This window comes from Pezoporus wallicus, unplaced genomic scaffold (genome assembly GCF_028554395.1).
Source record: "Pezoporus wallicus isolate ANWC-B61680 ecotype Strahan unplaced genomic scaffold, APGP_CSIRO_Pwel_v1 contig_3952, whole genome shotgun sequence".
NCBI lineage: Eukaryota > Metazoa > Chordata > Aves > Psittaciformes > Psittacidae > Pezoporus > Pezoporus wallicus.
Window position 1 is genome coordinate 13,600,627 of NW_026635034.1, and position 19,574 is coordinate 13,620,200.

Consider the following 19,574-nt stretch of genomic DNA (forward strand, 5'->3'; position numbering starts at 1 on the left):
AATTATTTTGATCAGTAGCTACAGTATTGCTTATCGGGAGGCTAAGATACCTTTAAATGACTATCACTTCCATACGTTTTGTTGTAGAAGTCTGCTACTCTCACAGCATCCTCATGTTCCAAGCTGAAAGTGGTTTTTATGATCCATAATAGACTATTCTTGTCAGCACTTCCTTGGAGATCTCAGCTACCTCATCTGGTATGTTGCTTAGCTTGTACAAGCTGATAGGATTGTGAAAGACATAATTAATTTCATATTCTAACACTATCACTACATTCTAATACAGACCAGACAACGCAGTACTTGTTAGCATACGGCACCGTCACCACTTACACACAAACTACCTTCTAGCATTCACAAGTTTCAACATAAAAGTGATTTCCCCCATGATCCACCCTTACATAACTTACTGGAACTGGAACTGAAGAAATGCAAGACTATATTGGGCTTTTTTTTCCCCTCCCCACCTGAGTTTTAGTTCTAGTCCAGAATGAATGCTAAAAGCAGGGTTGTAACTGTCTTAGCTATAAAAGTTTTTCCAAAATGGAAATGCGTTCCCCAGAAGACTTAATTTCTTAGCCTTTATCACCTGTAATGGACCAGACCTGGTGGAACATCTGAATAACATATTATGCATGCATTCACTTATGCTATGATCTCCACCTGGATGCTTAAAAAGCAGCATGTCTTCTTAGGAAAAAATGATAGTAGGATCATTCACCTGTTGAAAGGGCAATGCTGCTATTCTGCCCTCTATCAACTTGTATCTCATGAACTGAATCTACTTCAGGTTCCACTGAAAATGCACAGCAAGTCTCTTCAGTGAACTGCTATATATTTGGGTGGCCCCAGTTCAGACACATGTGCTCTCACACTGTTTTCCTTATAAGTTTATAAACCTAAAATGCTAACAGGTCTTTTTTCCTAGAACTCCTTGGAAAGCACTATAAGCTTATGGCAAGTGCATAGGTGCCCTGATGTCAAATGCATAGGTATGCTCACATCTTTGATGGACTTGAGCCTGCAAAGCTTTTATTTACCTTCATTAGGTATGCTGGTGGCTGGGTCCTAAATCAGGCCCTACTTATTGCACAATGACATCTGCCTGACTGATGTCATTGGAAGGATTTGGAGGTTTAACTGCCTACTTTTTGCTCATCTGGCATAGGCCTTTGGAAATGTCACACTTGTGCATCTGCTGGATTCATCAATTGCCCCTGGTTTTGGGGTGTTTGGGAGCATTTTTGGCTTCAGTCTGCCAGTGCAAACATTATTCACCTGCTCCAGAACCAACCAATCACAGACCTCAGCAAATGGAAATGAACAGAGGCAGTGAAGCCATCTGCACAAGAACACCTCGTATCTGACACTGTAACAGTTCAAAACCAGAGTATTTCAGCTTCCAGCCAATTTTTATTTTCTAATTTTATTTTACAGTAGTCAATTCTTCAGTGATAAGAATGGAAACACTGTGGAAAGCTGTAAGTTTTCAATGAAAAGCTAAGTTTAAATGAAACACCACATCTTCAGTGTTCAGCTTCAGCCCTGCTAACTTCTGGGATGAAGCTGAGCCAGCCTAAAAGCTTGCCATCATCCAAAGGGAATATTTACTCCCTTTCCTTCCCCTCTCTAGGTACTCAGCTGACTGTTAACCGGGCAATTAATCCAGCATAGGAAAAGTGAAATATTCCTTTAATAACTAATCTGCTCCAGATAAATTTGTTAGGTGTTGGTATCACAGTACTCAATGTATAGGCAGGGAATAATATTTAACACTTACAGTTCCCACCCTTCCATTGTTTCTTTGATCTTAAAAGTTAAGGCAGTTGGTATCACTGCCTTACATCTCTCTGAATTGACCAGATACAGAGCAGAAAAACAGGATGTACCTTACAGGACAGTGTCTGTTACACAGCCAGCTTCAGATCAATTCTGCAATTCAACAGTAGCATTAGCAGAATGAACACTTAAGTACAGACCGTACAGAAAGGCTTTTACTCCTTATTTCTTTTACTAAAGAAATTTGCACACATGGAAATCTGTACCAATTCCTAGAACACTGTGTACAAGTAAGGAATAACATGTGAACAATCACGGTAGTATTTTTTTTTTTAACACTTCTAAAACTCCAGGCTTAGATCTACAGTTTGTAAACCTTCTGACAGCTCTGATTTATAGCTCTATGCTTTGCCTTGACCACATGAACTAGATGTTTTTAACAGTACGGTATCCAGGCAGGAGGAGGGTGTGCAAGAAAGCTGTAAGACAACAGCGGTAAAATACAAAGATTCATTCCCCCACCTTGTGGGTAACTACTGAAACAACAATTTATAGTAGCATCTCATCATTTGCAACTTCAGAGACAGATTCATCTATCAAATTTCATACACAGATTTCTGCTATAACACAGGGAATCAAACTTAAAAAAAAAATCTTTGCAATTAACTCAGATTTCTGTATTATGCTCCATTTTATTTTTTAAATTCCACAAAAACTTAAGAGGATGTTCACTCTTTCCATACTTACCAGACCACCAATCGAGTGCTCAAGGCGGGTGCACTCTGTTAAAGTGTGAAGATTGTCTTAACAGCGTGCAGAAAAGTGCTAGCTAACCAGGGTTTATGTTTAAAAGAAAAGCTTCTCCAGCACTGTCCCTGGGACAAGACTACTGATACTGTTCTCATTTCAAAATAATTGTGCAATTGCTCCCCAATATGTTTGTCAGAATTACACTAAATTACAAAGAATTTACACTAAACTCCCATTTTCTCGTTATTTGATTATATACATGTGAAGCCAGGATGAGAGATGATGCTGGATTACTTAAGTTACTGACTTTGAGATACTTTCTGTGCTGCTTTTACTGATAATTAATCTGCAAAAACCCTATGGGATCAGCTGCAGAAGTCCTTTTACACTCCTTAAGAACATCTTAGTCCAAGCTCTTTAAAAGTCAATGGCAAATTTCTTTCCAACTGGGAAATGAAAATACAGCCAGAGGCGAAGACAACAATAAACAGCAAAATACAGTCCTCATACATCAACTAAGTCAAGGGCAGATTCAGGGCCAGACTCATCAGAGCAGAGACTAGTACCTGCACAGCTCAGTGATTTACCTATAAAGCTTTGACTATCTATGACGGAATTTATGTCTTACGTGACGGGGAAAGGTTTTAAACCCCTAGAAGTAACTGCACTGTACAGCATACAAACAGCTTCCCTATTTTTCAAGTTTTCATCTTGGACAAGCACTTTTGAGAATTATGCATCTTTGCTGTGCTTACCTTTGAGAAACAGCAGAGCCTGGAAACAATGTGGACATACACACAAGATGAACACTGGAATTTGGGTATTGTCAATACAAAGAACTGTTAGAATTGGACAAACTGATTGTTTTCACGTAGCGCAGTCTGTCTTCATAACTAGATAAGGTGTTTTTCCAGTTACTAGTATAAAAGGAATCTGTAGCAGGATTTCAATGTATCAAATTAGCTTTTTAGCAACTTTTAACTTCTGAAGAGTTTGCCATTTTACAGATTTCTCACCATCCTCCTTCCACTTGCCTTCACCCCCAAACCCACCAATCTTCTGGGGTTCCTCCTACCTCCCTCACCCCCCCGTGCCAATCTAATCTGAAGACTAGATCAGGAGAGACAATGCACATTCTCATTCTAAAATAAATAATATAAAATAATTTCAAAGTAAAAGTTTACTTGTTGACCTGTAGGAAAGGCACGGATACAATGAACTCAACCAAGTTTTAAATTCGTACCTTCCCTTTTAATAGGTCAACTCTTTCCTTTCTAGAGTTATTTCTCCTTTCATGCTTGAACTTTTCTCCTTCAGACAAGTCAGGCGACTAGATTTAGCTACACCATCTTAGCTGCTGATAAACACCTTGAAAACTCCAAACCAGGAGCAAAATACAGCAGAGAGATAATAATACTAAAGTCTGATGATCTGTGTGTTTGCATCACTGTTATTCAGTGATTATGCAAATGAGATCCATAATCCCAGGAAGGGAGTCACATCAGGATCAGTAAACTGAACAATATGCATATGCTTGGAACAAATTTTATTTTACAGCTAGATGTCTAATAACCCTTTTTTCCCTTCAATCTGCCCTTCATGTGCTCTGTAGCATTATACATTTAACTGGTAACTGCCCTCTCCCTCAAACGCATACCTCTGTCCAGGAACTTTTAATGAAGACACTAAAACTTTGATTTCTCCAGTGGAACCTGAAGTTGTTGACGCTCAAAATCCCTCCACTTGTTTCTTATATTAAGATTTCTCCTGAAGTGCTCAGTCCACTGATGTCTATTCCAAACTAAGTCTTCACACTCAGGCTTGACTAAATGTGACTTTATAAGCTGTTGAAAGAATTATGTTGTCAAACAGAGGCTAGCTGGTTTCAAAAGGTTTCACAAGTCAGTTTTCACATTTGAAATTAAATCCTTTTTAATGTATTTTTCAATACTCTGAGTGACCCAAGATCCCATTATATAAATACCAAAGACTAAGATTAGGATATACCAAGTGTAACGAGTATGTTACTCTACTACAACAGACGCATATTTACTGCAATGAAATAAAAATATTAGTACCTTAATTGTTAAGCTCTATTACTTAATTCGACGCAGCCTTCAACTTCATAATTAATTCCCTCTAACACGAACCTCTCACTACTAAAACATTATTACGGTAATAAACCAAACATTCTTTCAGATTCTGCACGTGGTGAGGAAATAGTTAAACATGATGGTGAAAGGTGTCAAGTTTTTTTGATGATTGACTTTGTTTCTTTTTAAAGTCCACTTCAATAGTTTTAAGTGGCTGCCTTACTGTAATTCTGTAGAGAATGACTGGTAGTAGTAACCTTAATGAATATAGGGTCCCTGTAAGAGGCAAAAGTGAACACAAAATTCCCATTGAAAGAGATCCTACAAGTCCCTCTGAGGAGTTAACAGCAAAATGGACCAAGATCATGTAATAAATTAAAGAGGCTGATGGTGTTTTCAAAATACAATGTTTCAGCATGTGAAGATTTACCAGTCTCCAGATTGGACAGAAATTCCATGAAAAATATCCAAGCCAGATACCCCATAAAGTAAGTCCACAGACAAGTGCAATCAATAGCACCACCCTTTGAGAACCACAAATAATATCAGTTATCTAGTCCATGTCTTTCTCTTCTATTTTTCTTTCTTAAGCACTATATGGTTATAAAAATATAAGCAAAAGCATACTAAAATATTTTTACATTGAACAGTTTGATTATACCATCATTTTCTGCTACTATCCTTTAAATTGGTTACTAGGTTAAGGAAGATCTACACCAAGGAAGGACACACTGTTCTCTACCTAGCAACCAACTGAGCTTGCTGTCAAGAAAGTGCATGGAAAAGGGCTGAGAAGGTTTCAGAAAGGGGGCCACAGCTCAAGCAGGACACTGAGAAAACAGCTGCAAGGACCAAACACCCATCCAGGCCTTGGAAAAGAAAACAAAAAGTAATTCTTAAAAGCTGGAGGAACATACGATGAGGCAGAAAGCAATGGCATAACTGAAGCCAGTTAAGGACGAGACCCAACCTAACTGCTTGAAGTTCTAATTAACAAGTATTCCATGTCTTAGATTCAGTAAAATCTGGCTTTTGAGACAGCAAAATCTTACAGGAGCTCATTGTAAGGAAAGGTCTAGGAAGATCTCAACAGTCTGGCCAACTTGTGCTCTGAATTAATATTACTAATACTGAAACCATGGAGCTTCATTGAAACATATAATATAAAAGGTATAGGAAATGACTTTATTGCCAGATAGTAAAAAGAAACAAAACTAAACAAATCCAAAACACAAAAAAAGCCCCAAACTTGAAAAAAATCTCTTTCACTTCATGTTGCAGCACCTAGCTGAAATTCATCACTACAGGTCATCTGAAAGCACGCTCTACACCAACACCTCATTCCTACAGATCATCTGAACAAGATCTAATTCTGCAGTTGTTCTTATGCTGGTTATATACTTAGGGACTAGACAAGAGACCCTCCTTGTCCCTGAACAGCCTGATCATTTCAAGAGAAGATGCACCTGGTTAAGGAAAGGAGCAGAAAGGGAAGAGGAAAAGAATGTTACCAAATTCAAGAGAGCAAAGCCCAGGAATAGCCAGCAGCATGGGCAGCTGGAGAGAAAACAGCAATAAAAAAGCCTGGATGAAAAACAAGAGGAAAGACAGAAGGATGCATGGTAAAATGGAATGGAACACTTGAGGAAAGCACAGGAAAAGCAGTGGAAACTTCTTGGTCTCGACATCCGTCTTCATTTAAGCAAGAATGGGAATTCCTTATCAAACCATCTCTCTTTTGTCCTCTTCAGTGCTTGATCCAAGTGGTAAAGAAAGTTGTTCATATCTCAGCTGGAATTTGTAGTGCCATCCATGAGTTCAAATTCAGCTAGCAACCCAAACTGCAAAGACATGCATTTCCAAACACAAAATCGTTCTATAGAATCCTACTGCTTCTTCAGACTATTTTAAATAGCAATCAACTTCGTTGCACCTAATCACATATAAAGTGAGAAAGTAAAGTAGCTACTGTTCACAGTTCAAGCTGGAAGTTTATAAATAACAATGAGGAAGTACAGAACCGAATCAAGCAGAAGACTGGAGCCAGAAACATGTCATCAGAACTAGCTCCAATTCTCCATCTCCAAATAGGCACATGGTACCATCTAAACACGCATTGAGAGTAGACTAACAGGAAATCTCATTTTAACTATGACTTCAGAGGCAAGACACATACAACTATCCCTAACATGCCAGAAACCAAGCTGAAGAAACATTCTTCTGCAGTACTCCAATACTCCAATAGCTTTTTTCACACAGTGCCAGTGACACGTGGCAAACCAACAACATATGAAGTATTTTAGAAGCAACAACATTTAAAATCAGAGCACAAATAACTGCATATAAAAATTTATTTTCTTTTTTAAAAAAACATGGGCTTGAAATACATACATCCCAGACAGCTAATTTAGTTCATGTTCGAGCAGAGCTTTCTAGAAAATAGGTAATATCACAGAGTTAAAGCTTGTACCACATTTGTTCCACCACAGCGAACCAGATTAATAGCCATTTGCATACAACAGCAATAAAAACATATTGCAGATGTTCTCTGAAGATTCTCTGTTCTGCAGCCAACTTTGAAACATCTTAAGCTTTCTAGTTTTGACGAGATCATAGGTACATGTTAAGGGTATATTTATAGAATTCACCAGCCCTTCAGTATAAAGTGAGTTTCAAAATCAAGGCCTGGTTCTCCTGATTGCTCCACTTACTGAATAGATCTATGCAAGAATATTGCCACTTTTAGTCTTTGAGTTTGTATCTATAGCTCTTCTCTAGTACGAAACCCAAAACCCCAGAACAGAAACCATTCTTTCCAAGTAAAATTAGAATGAGCAAGTTTTCATGAGTATTTTTAAAGACACTTCATCTCTTACTCGAGAGCCACAGAATGTCAGCAAGAGCTCTCAGTTCACTCATCACTGAGCTCAAATGTGTTTGCTCATAAAATCCTTGAGCTAGACAGTTACTGATGTATGTGCCTACTGTTAAGAATGGAACTTTTCTCAATGAAGTTCATGGCATTATTCCTACCATTAAGAACTAGGCACGTACTTTAAGTGTGCTTAAATATCTTGCTAAACTGAATACTAATAGTCTTCAGGAAGAGAAACTGCAGCAAAAGTATTATACCAGAAGTGACTTTGAGCTTAATGAGATGGCACTCTTCCAGCAGAGTAACTATGCACTGAAATATGGAAAGTTAATTACTTTGATTTAAGCTTTTGATACACAATTCTGTCTAAAACCAGTGTGCTGCTCCTCCTGAAGAAGTCTTTAAGCTACACTGATACAACCAAAACCATATAGATGCACGTGACAGGTGAATAATATTTTCCATTTTTAAAGTGCAGATGTTCATTTATAGTCTAAGTGACAACATTCTAAATTCCAAGCATTTCCTGACAACAAATAGCCTATTCTTTCCTACGTATTCATTCTTATGTTGCTCTAGTGCAATATTTTACAATAGTAAATGGACACGGAAGAAATTATAGTACCTAAATTATGTACATGTGTGTCTCAATTTTAAGAGAAAGCTGTCTAAAACAAAGGGGTTTTTAATTAGTTTCAATCAGTAACCTAAGTATTTTATTTTGCAAAATACTAGAACCATAACTACTACAACCTCTCTGTACACCATAGAGTGCAAATCAGATAGCCACTTTATTTTAGAACCCATGTACAAGAATGCCTGACATGAAAAAAGGCAGAAAAGAAAATTCAGAGTGTGATTTTTAAATTTAAAGTGTATTTTAGGATAACAAAATCCATATTTTAGAAAGAGGCATAGCTTCTTAAAATAAAGTGTTTATGGCTATTACCTTCAAAGGACGACCCCAAATATTTTATCTTTACTTTCTACACTATGTTTCCATGTTCCTTCTAATTAACTTTAGGGATAAAATTGCATACCAAAGGTCAAACCCGACAAATCCTGTCATTATCAAGATAGCATTTGTGGTTTCTTCAACCGCAATGATGCCTGCTTCACCAACTTCTGTTGCTTTCTTCTTGCCTGGGCTTCCTGAATGGCACAACAAATCCTCTGTAAAGCAACGTATTGACAGAAAGGAAATTAAACCACAGTTTTCTTCCATAGGATATGACTAAGAGAAGCTATTTCAACAAACTTTAAAACCTACATACTCACTGGCTAGTTTAAGTTAGATACACAGCTTCTGATTCACATGCATAATATTCAACCCAGAAAAAGCTTCAGTGATACTGTCAATACTTCAGGTATGTGAATTGTTTGCCTTTAATAAGTTTTAATATACAAAACTTAAGACACTGCAATTTCAACCTTAAATTATTATTGTATATAGTCTCTGGAATGCTTTAGACTATGTTATCTCATTTTTTTCCTTGGTAACTCGTTCTTCAACATGAAAGCACAGTGAACGGTCCTCAGGCAGAGCAGCCTATTCTATAACAGGTCTCTGAACATTACCATCTCTTTCACATGCTGAGTTGCAAGAACTGTTAACAATATCAAAAAGAAAGAAGATAAAAAAAATAAAGATACCCTTGCTGTAGTTTCATCCTGAAGCTGAACTGTCTTTACACATTCCTGACCTGTACCGTCCTTCCTCTGGAACATCTTTTGATCCTGTTGCAGAGGGGAACAAAAATGTACTTCAGGTGACTCACAAAACAGGAATGCAGAATATGATACTTAAATGGCTTGAATGTCAACTTCAGGTTACATTTCCATGTGGCCTCTGTCCAACCCAACATACGCTTTCAAGAAAACTTAGTAAATCCTGTCTCATAGTGCCATAGTTAGCAGTTAGAACCATAAAATAAGTTAAGAGCATGTTTGGACCTTGTCCTGGTTTTGGCTGGGATAGAGTTAATTTTCTTCCTAGCAGTTAGTGCAGAGCTGTGTTTTGGCTTTAGTCTGAGAACAACGCTGATAACACACCCATGTTATAGCTGTTCCTCAGTAGCACTTACTCTGATCAAAGACTTATCAGCCTCTCATGCTCTGCCACTGAGGAGGGGCACGTGAAGCTGGCAGCAGGCAGAGACAGGACACCTGACCCACACTAGCCAAAGAGGTATTCCATACCACAGCACATCATGCCCAGTATATAAACTGGGGGGAGTCACCCAGAAGGGACCAATCACTGCCCAGGGCTGGGTATGGGGTGGCAGGTGGTGAGCAGCTGTATTGTGCATCACCTGTGTTTTCTGAATTTGAATTTCTCTTTTCGTTGTTGATCCCTATTATTAGCAGTAGTATTGTTGGTATTATTTCTATTATCACTATATTTTACTTTATTTCAGTTATTAAACTGTTCTTATCTCAATATGTGGAGTTTATATTCTTACCATTCTCCTCCCCATCCCACCTGGGGGATCCATGACAGACCTCTAAATAATGTTAAATTAGAAATGTTTACATGTTTTTCTTACCAAAACAGTTATTTTTAAAACATTTGCTTCATAACAGGGACAGCGTGTAAAGTCTTCAAATAAGTAATCCCACTCTGTTGTTAAATGGCCCAAGATTTCCATTTCTTTTACATGTATCAGTCTCCTGTTCAGAAGAAAACAGTTAATACTCGATTTCTGCCTGGGATTAGAACTTGCCAGAAAAAATAAAACAAAATGAAGACATTTCTTTGAGAAGGTATTTTCTATCTGGACTCAAAGTACCCACTCAGTCACAGCAGAACTATATTTCTTTAATATATGTTCTGAGATAATAACTTTGTCCTTAAGACTCACAGATGATCTATGGTATCGCATAGTATGTGCAGCCAACTTCATCAAAATGCACCCAGCCCTCCAAATCCAAACATTTTGCTAAAATTGAATACTACACATTCATCAGTTAATTCAAACCAGTACCTCAAAGTCAGCCTCTACCAGATGAAAGCAGTCAAACAGCTACAAGCTAGCTCCACAGTGACACAACTACTACTAGACTGACAGAAGATCAGTTGCCACTGCATACAGTTGCTAGCTCTCTGCCTTTCAATTACTCCAAAGCTCCAAGGTCAGTCTGCACACTAAGACAAAAACAGGTGGCAGTTTTGATGAGTTTATTATCAGTTTTCAGACCTGTACAAAAACTTAAGTCTCCATTTACAGTATCCTTTAATTAATAAGATTGTAAACATACATTATAAAAATGTTGGTTTGACTGTAAAAACTGCCTACAAGCTAATGTGAAAAGTCAGAAACAATGATATCCATGGTATGATAAAGGGTCACTGACAGAGTAAACCATCTTCCTGAATTAGTACCTAGTACTGACAACATTACCATATTACATTTTCCATACAGGAAACAAAATAAACTTTAAAAAAGAAAAAAATGAGAAGAAAATGGATAAGGAAAGTAAATATGCGGAGAATAGCAATCGGTTTAAACCTAGCAGATGTCTAATCCCCAAGCTGAAACGCAGACAAGCCCTTAGAAAAAGCCTTCAAGACTTAATACCTATTGGTAACAATAAGGCTTGCTCTTCTGCCTCTTGGAAGTGCACAGTGGTATTGATAGCTCTCTTTTTCCAGCTTTCTGATGTGCAATTTCTGAAACAGAAATAGAAATTAATTTTTGGCCTGTAAAAAGGAAACTCTAAGCAGGGGTTTCAATTCAAAAACCTTTTTAAAAAGTTACCTCATTGAACTGCTTCTTTGAATGCAGTCTCAAAGTGTTCTCACTCGTGACGCTGAGTCACTGAAAGGTCTGATCAGTCCCACTCAAAAGGTGGAACATTGACACTGCAGGATCAGACCTTTTTTCAGCTTTAATCTCCTTTCTGTGCTAATAATTGTTTAGTAACCTTCACTCTGTTACACCCCATGCTGCAGACTTGCCTCAAGAGTGAAAATCCTGCAACAGTACCTTTAAAAGGTGGCAGCACATGACCCAGATCCTTAGAAATAATCTATCAAGTTACCAATACTCGATTTACCTCCAGATCAGGCTTCTGAAGCACTGCATGGACAAGTCTACTCAACATCCAAAATAAGAAGGTATATGAAAGTACAGAACAAATTACCCAGCATGTTTCTGCTGGACAATGATAACTCAAGTGACAAACTATGAATACAGACTGCTGGAAAGAAGATCTGCACACCAGGACTTTGCCTCATTCAGCCAGTGAAAGCATCTGGATTCCATGTATGCTCAAGCAGTTTTGAACAAACACAGGGCTCCAGCACAGGAGTCACAAAAGCCGAGTCAGGGTCACTAATGTAAGTTATATTCTTTGACCACCATGAGCAAAATATAACTTACCATCTATTTCTAAAATAAAGAGCTTTCAGCTTTCATCACAGAGCAATCAACTGAGATGCTGAACTTTAACCTATGGTTCATGCATCTCAAACATATACTCCACCATCTACCAATAAATTTCCCAAGTTGTTTCTGATAAACGAGTGAGAACCAATTGAGGAGGAAGGGCTGAAAATTCAGTATCTTTTTAGTTATTCCTTGTAAAGATGCATTTCCTTCTGTATTTCAGAGCTAGATCAATAAAACTGGCAAGATGAAAACAGAAGCACAACTTGACTCCACATTTATCTATGATCAACCTACCATATAGAGTGTAAGAACTATACACAGTTTAAGTAACCAAAATTATGAGATCTTTTATCAACTCAGCTTGCAACAGAATTAAAAGATGCTCCAACATCTATTTATGTTTGCATTTTATTTTCACATATTTAAAAGTTCAACAACTGTCTCAAAGCATCACCATACATTGCAACCAACCCCAAAAATCCTTTAAGCTCAAAAGTGGATTCATATTCACGAGTTTTAATCAACAGCATAGTGTTTTCCTGGGTTTATTCCCTAGTGATGCAGTGACTGAAAAACATTTTAATTCAGCATTTTACAGCAACCAAAAATAGAGGGTCCACATCTTCTATAAAAAAATATCGCTTTGACCATCTTAAAAATTCCTGAAACTGCTAAATGTACGTGAAAGGGAAAAAACCCCAAACACCAGAAAGACTGCTTATGTTAAATTCTCTTTAAACATCAGAAGAAAGATGGCAGCATATGACTAAAATCAAAGTGTTAACTTATGCTTTATACCTGAACATTAGCTGGTTTAAAATCAAGCACAAATTAAAGAAATACAAAACCCACCAACATGTAAGACTGGAATTCAAAGGCGGCAATCCATATTCTGAATCCTTTTGTTGGCTATGCAGTAACGAGATCACCTCATATTAAAACAGATTTATTCATAAGCATGATCCTCTATTTAAACTCAAAGCTTGGTTAGAAAGCCTGTTTCTCATAACTCAGTAACAATCCTGATCGTATTTTTAGACTTTATATGCAATATGTTGCTGGAGTAAGAGTTCCCACAGAGCCCTGTGCCTAAGAGATGCAATATTTCTCAGCGCTATTCTCAGCACACCTCACAGACATCAGCACAATAACACTATGTAAAAAGGGGATTGCTCTTGATGCAAATTACTCCATGATCTGCACCCTCTTAAAATTCAAGCATCTTTATCAGAAGCTTTTACTTTTATATGAATACTAGAGCACTTGAGAGAAGTTCAGCTCACTCTTATTTTACGTGGAAGTGAAAGAACCAGTGCTAATTTACACAGCAGAAAGCTACTCAACCAGAAACAGAATCTGCAGTTTCTAGCATAGTATTCTCTTCTGCCACATCACACTGTCTCACCACCAGGTCTCAATTATTCATGAAGTGTTCTGCATTCTTTATAAAGCTCCATGCTTTAACTGGGAAATGAAGCAAAGCAATGCCACAGACATTGAATAATGTATGAACTGCATCATGTCAGACTCTAAGTGCTGGGCTTAGGAGACAGTCTCCTCACCAGAGCAGGCATCAATACCTGCGTATTAAAAGGCAAAGACTAACAAAGCCAAAGGCATTCATTACAGTTCTAGCAAATCTCATCACTCCTCATACAAAGATTAAGACTCATGAGAACTTATTCCCTGCAAAACTGTTCTCCTCAAGGTGCCCTGTATGTTCTTTATTTCACCAGCTATATTTACTATGCATTTATGTATCATAAAATACATTCTGTACTACAAAGCCTAACTGCATGAGCTAGAGACAGGGCCTGAAAGACCTGACTTTCCAGATGTTGAATTGACTGAACAGACCCCTATGTATAAGCCCATATATATTAGATCCAGCACTTCTGGGAAAATGCGCTGCATAAACAAGCTTACGCAAGTGCATTGACCTACTCCATCTGGCTACTGTCCTCATCCTGCACACAAAACACCTGAGTGGAAATAAGCAACTTGGGTTTGAAAACCTGTGCATATGCTCCTCCTAAGATGAGCTGCAATGTCTGTCAATGTCTGTATTGCACATCCAAGCAAGTATTTAAGTGAAACTTTCTTTTGTTCAACCACCTGATAGTATTGAGCCATCCATTCCTTAAGGGAACCTTACAAGGTTTCACCCTTGTAAGCATATATTTTCAAGGGACATATGCATTGAAGTCGGTTAAGAAAGAGATGAGATGGTGGAGATTCTGGTTAAGCTACTCCTAACACTGGGCCAAAACTGGATCCAAAAAATCAACACCACTAGTACCTGTAAGTTGAGTTATTTGAGAATAACTTTGTAAATCTATATAAAACTGAATTCTGATTTGTCTTCCTTGTTAACTATCCTATTTCCTGTAAAGACACTGTCCCTCTCTGACTTGTAATTTATTTCAGAAAACAAAACCTTCCCAACACTAACCTCTTGCATAATAATCAAAATTAGTTGGTTTAAAAAAAAAAAACAACAAACACCACCAAACAAACCTGTATTCAGTTAACTGACTTTTGAAAAGATGAAACCGTATGTAGTGAAATATAAAGAGGATTCATTATTGGTTAGCATACAATTCCAATCTACACCATTCAGATCTAAGAAAAATACAAGTATTAAACATGCAGGAATGACATAATATCTATTTCTCAGTGTTACTTGTGATAACTGTTCCTTTTTGACAGATGCAAAAAATACAGTGCACAGAACAGAAGTATCTCATTACATGAAGAATTTCGGTCAGCTCAGTATGTCACAATGACTTCATTTCATCTAGTCAACTGAAATCAAAATTCACTAAATGATTTATTTTCTTAAGCAATTTTAAATTATATAAGCCAAGTATTCACATTAGGCTTTAGCAGAGAGATGTCTCTGCTCAACTACTTTTCTGTGTATCAGAGGCAACCAATTTGCTGAGAACAGCTTGTGAATTTATAAGATGGGGCATTAGAAATCATATTTATGCCAGCACTTAATTTAGAAACAGATATTTATATATCTGTTATATATATATATGTAAATTCATGTTAACAGCTGAAAATTTACATTTCAGTATGTTGAACAAGAAGGCCTCAGAAGACTCGGTGAATGAAACCAGAGTCAACTGAGCTGGCTGTGTCTTTTAATTGACAAAATTTCATAACAAAGTAGTAACAGCAGCTTGAAGTCTTGAAGTGATAGTGGATCATCACATGTATAAATGGCAGGCCTATGGCATAATTCAGAAAATACAAATCCAAGTTTTCTTAGCATTTAGATGGAAACAGTATTTCTATATCATGAAATTATAAGCATTTTCACAGAATATAATGTCATTCAATTTCACTATTTAAAGTTTTACCCAAGTATCAAAATGTTGCTTTCTCCCTTCTTCCACAGCCCTAGCTCTAGGAGAACACTTATAAATGAAGGAACAGCATCTGCCCTACCATGGTTTGGTTTTTTCCCCAAGTACCTTTTGCTGCTGCCATTCATAAGGAGCTACAAGTCCTTAGAAAAACAAATATCTAGTTTTAACTGAAGATGGTTAGTTCAAGTTTATTTGTTTTTCTTAGGCAGGAGAACATGAAACTGTTTTATTCAATTGCTACACAAAAAAGATAGGAATGAAGTAGCAAGGACATGTGAAATGCAATCATGCCCTTAATCTAAATACTTAAGGCAGAGAAAAGACTGTGACAAAAATAAGGAAGAAATATGGAAAAGGTTTACTCCATTATTCCAGTTCTTGCTGCGTATGCCAGGGGAGAAAGAGAAAGAAGAGTAACATTAGAAACAGAATAGGAGACAAGGACTAAAAGAACATCTAGAAAGAAGTAGCAAATATGCACGTTTTGGTCTTAAATTGTTGGTGCAGACAGTTCTTTCACTTTTTAGCAACAAAACAAGCATTGTAAGATAAGTTTTGAGAACATGATAGCTGAAATATAAATTAACTGGATTACCATTAAGACTTGGAAAGAACTATTATTCATCCTCTATATTTTAGCCAGATCCAGATGTAAACACAAGTGCAACATCCACACAATGCATGTAGCTATGACACGTTGCTACTAAGAACAACATAAGGCAACACAAAAGGTGGTAGTTTGAGAATTCATGTAGTTTTTTCAACTGCTGCTACCACCAAAAAAAAACAACCGAAAGCCAAATCCAAAACCAACCAAACCAAATTTCAGTAGTTGTATTTAAGCTCTTCCTGTCTCATTTAAAAGTTTAGTTTATAAATCAATCTGAGATTTGTTATAAAGCAAAACATTAGAACTGAGTACCGAAGTGGTTTTGTTGCCACATACTCAAATCATAATCTTAGTAATTCTTAATAGCACTACGTCCTTCCAGAGAGTGAGATATGCTATTACAGAACATAATGGGCAGAAGATCATTTAACAGCAAAACTGTAGGTTTTGTTGTAGGGGCAAATTTTCACTACAGGTAATGACTGCCACAGGTTCCTGGCAGCTTTATTTTTTTCCTAACATAATCCTTATGGAACCCTATGGTTAGAGAATTTTAACTGTATTTACAATGCAAGTCATACCTCAAATAAATCATAACCCTCAGCTTCCACCCTATCGTATGGTCGGATGATGCCATCTTCACGAATGAAACGTGGAGGACGGAGGTTGGATACTTCTTCAGTTGATTCTGCCACCCTGCAACAGACAATAATTCTGAGTTTCAACAATACATCTTTAAAAATCCCCCTTTCACTTGCCACATAACCCTCTTGAACTTCCTAGGTACTCTACAAGGTGTAGATAGTAAAAACACACTGCTAGTAATAAATCCAAAGTAACATTGGTCAACTAGATAGCTACAGAATAATTTGTAGAAGTCTACTCCCAACCACAGATAATTTACTAAGGGTTCTCATGTTTATTAACACATGCGTAAGTTCCCTTTAAAACACAAGAAGCCCATGATGTGCGCTGCTAACCAAATTTCAAACTGGCAAACAATTGCAGTGGTTGATTTTGTTGGAGCAAGTGTAAGTGCCATCTAGCTATCTGCATTCAGCACTACACAAACCTAACCTCAAAAGTGAAGTTTACACAAGATCTTTTGGTTACTTTCTGATCAGGGGAGGGAATGACAAGAGAAAATTGAGTAGTTATTGATTACCTCCACTCCAGCGCTGCAAGATGTATTTTGAAGCAGCAATTTCCAGATCATCATAAAATACATTCATTAGAGGCTACTTCACATCTCTCAACCCCATCTATCCTAGTGCATATTGTACTTACTACAAACAGTTGTGTGTTACTACTGGACCACTTTACCACCTGGTACCCAGTATATGGAGATTAAGTACTTCAGAAGTTCCTCCTGACATTTTACCTTTGAATTCCCTGGAAAGTACTGCTTGCCATATCTACAATGCCTCCTGTTGGGCGGGCTACTACCCCTACAAGCCCCTTTCCAATGCCTTTAAAGAATCCAGCTGCACCTTCTTTTTTAGCTCCTTTAAAAAAAAAGAAAAAAAAGAACATAAATAGTTTTGAAAACATAAAACACGGAATAAAACCATTACTGCTACAGGCTGCACTAGAACTGGTCTGTATGGGAAACAACCCACAGCAATTCATCATGTACAATCCACTCACAAAAAAGCCCTTCTCCATGGGAAGTCACACATAGCTTCCCTGTCTGTTCAAACACATGGCTATTCACTTAACACCTTACCAGCCTCTGAAACCAGCATAACTAAGATGTTAACTCTTTCCCAAACTTCCACTCTGGACTGAAGGCCAAAATACTAATTTTTATAGGTGGATAGGTGGAAAATAACAACAAAATAATCTAAAGACTCTTAAGAATGCACAGGTACAATGGAAGTCAACTATTTCTATCTCAAAATTACATCTTTCTGCTAATACGCAACTATGGAAAAGCCAAGACAACGTTTAGAAAGCATGTGTTCATCCACCAGTGAGAGAAGGACTACACCTCAAAGTATCTGCCAAAAAAGTATAAAATACAATACAGTTACAAATAACTTCTAACATTTAAATCACTTTGACATGAGTTTTAATAAGAAGTATTTAATCTTGTATTTCTTCATCATCTGTCATACTGATAAAGTGACTGTGTTCACAAAAACATACTGATCTCAGACATAAAATCAAATATGCTTTTATAGATTGCTCCAACCTTTGGAGTCTCCAAAAACCTTCTCACTTGTTGCTTTTTAATCTATTATTTTTAGTGGCTTTTTCTGTCTTCAAACAGTAAATTGGGTACTACAGCAGGCCTAACAAAATATATCATGAAGATACATTCACCTTTCCTTAATTCATATGAAGGCTGAAAAGGTGGTAAGCCAATAACAGCTAGGAATAGATTCGAGTAAATCATCACATAGGGTCACATTTGAATTAGAAATATAAAGATGATCTTGCTATGCCTTATCCACACTTGGTTTAATATTTCTTAAAATTACAAAGTAAATTATAATGTATTGGGAAACCATTCAAGCAGCGCTGTGCAGCCTTAGTGCTTACCTTCTACAGGCTTCGTGATTATGCCAGTCACACCTCCAACAACACCCTAAAATGAAGGAGATAATTATGCTCCTACATAGAAACAGGAATGTTGTAAATCCAACTAGGCAACCAGTTGTCTCTCATCCTTCATTTTAGAACTTTATGATGAAGTTCAACATCAGAAACACTGTTTGGCCGGGGTTTTGGGTTTTGTTCTTTTTCACTTTAACATTTTAAGAAAATTATAAACAAGGGACAGAAAAGAGGGAGAAAACCTAAAATGGGTGAATCAATATTTATGCTAGCAAGAAAGACCAACAGGTGTTTTGTACAGCAAATCAGTCTTGCAATAATTAAGAAAGTCACTGTTTCACTTTCAGAATTAACAGGAAACTGCAAGAATTCGGTCACGAATGAGTGATACCACATATTCAAGATAAATTAACATCAAATAACTTCTTTAAGTGAAGTTATTTAAAGGTCAAGTATTTTAATGACACTAAGGCAGAAGACTAAAACTCCACTTCGGTAACTTCCAAATTTGCAGCAAACAGTATCAGAAACAACTCCACAATGTCTATTACTTATAATTATTTAGAAATAAGTTGACTGCTTTGATTTTAAATGGAAAGTAATAGAACTTATTAGAAGACTCAAATGGCATTCAGGTAATACAGATCTCTCAGTAATGGTTTACATGATTAGATACTAAGTAGCTCTTCCCTGTGAGGGTGCTGAGACACTGGCACAGGGCGCCCAGAGAAGCTGTGGCTGCCCCGTCCTTGGCAGTGTTCAAGGCCAGGTTGGACAGGGTTTGGAGCACTGCGCTAGTGGAAGGTGTCCATGGGTTGGAACTGGATGAGCTTTAAGGTCCCTTCCAACCCAAACCATTCTATGATTCGTGATCCTACTTAACACTTTAACTAGGAACAGATGTGACCTTACAGCAACCTGAACAGGTTCCTGATTTTAGATTTAAAAAAAAAAAAAATACAGGAGTTGAACAGCTTCTATTTCAGAAAAATCTCTCCAACCAAACACAGTACTTACCTTTATACACATTCCACTTGCTTTATGTTTACTTCAAGTCAAGAAAACCTAGCAGTTTTTATAAGACCTCAGCATAGAGAAAGCCATTCCCAGTATGCAGCACATGCCCAGAGCTCCTAATTC

At 37.2% G+C, this 19,574-nt stretch overlaps 1 protein-coding gene across 3 annotated transcripts in view; it reads right to left on the reverse strand.

Moving 5' to 3' along the window:
- Nucleotides 1-8,269: 8,269 nt before the first annotated feature.
- The window catches only part of VPS13C (vacuolar protein sorting 13 homolog C), an 89,068-nt gene continuing 77,763 nt past the window's right edge, over nucleotides 8,270-19,574 (reverse strand). For 2 of the 3 annotated variants that reach the window (XM_057399360.1, XM_057399351.1), the window contains 7 exons: nucleotides 18,420-18,465; nucleotides 17,257-17,380; nucleotides 16,457-16,571; nucleotides 11,076-11,167; nucleotides 10,044-10,167; nucleotides 9,151-9,234; nucleotides 8,270-8,670 (listed from right to left, as the gene is read on the reverse strand). In XM_057399360.1, coding sequence (XP_057255343.1) covers nucleotides 8,569-8,670; nucleotides 9,151-9,234; nucleotides 10,044-10,167; nucleotides 11,076-11,167; nucleotides 16,457-16,571; nucleotides 17,257-17,380; nucleotides 18,420-18,465 — 687 coding nt within the window. In that variant the 3' untranslated portion in view covers nucleotides 8,270-8,568. Of the gene's footprint in view, nucleotides 8,671-9,150; nucleotides 9,235-10,043; nucleotides 10,168-11,075; nucleotides 11,168-14,386; nucleotides 15,647-16,456; nucleotides 16,572-17,256; nucleotides 17,381-18,419; nucleotides 18,466-19,574 lie in introns of those variants that run through there. The other variant, XM_057399367.1, reaches the window with a different exon arrangement.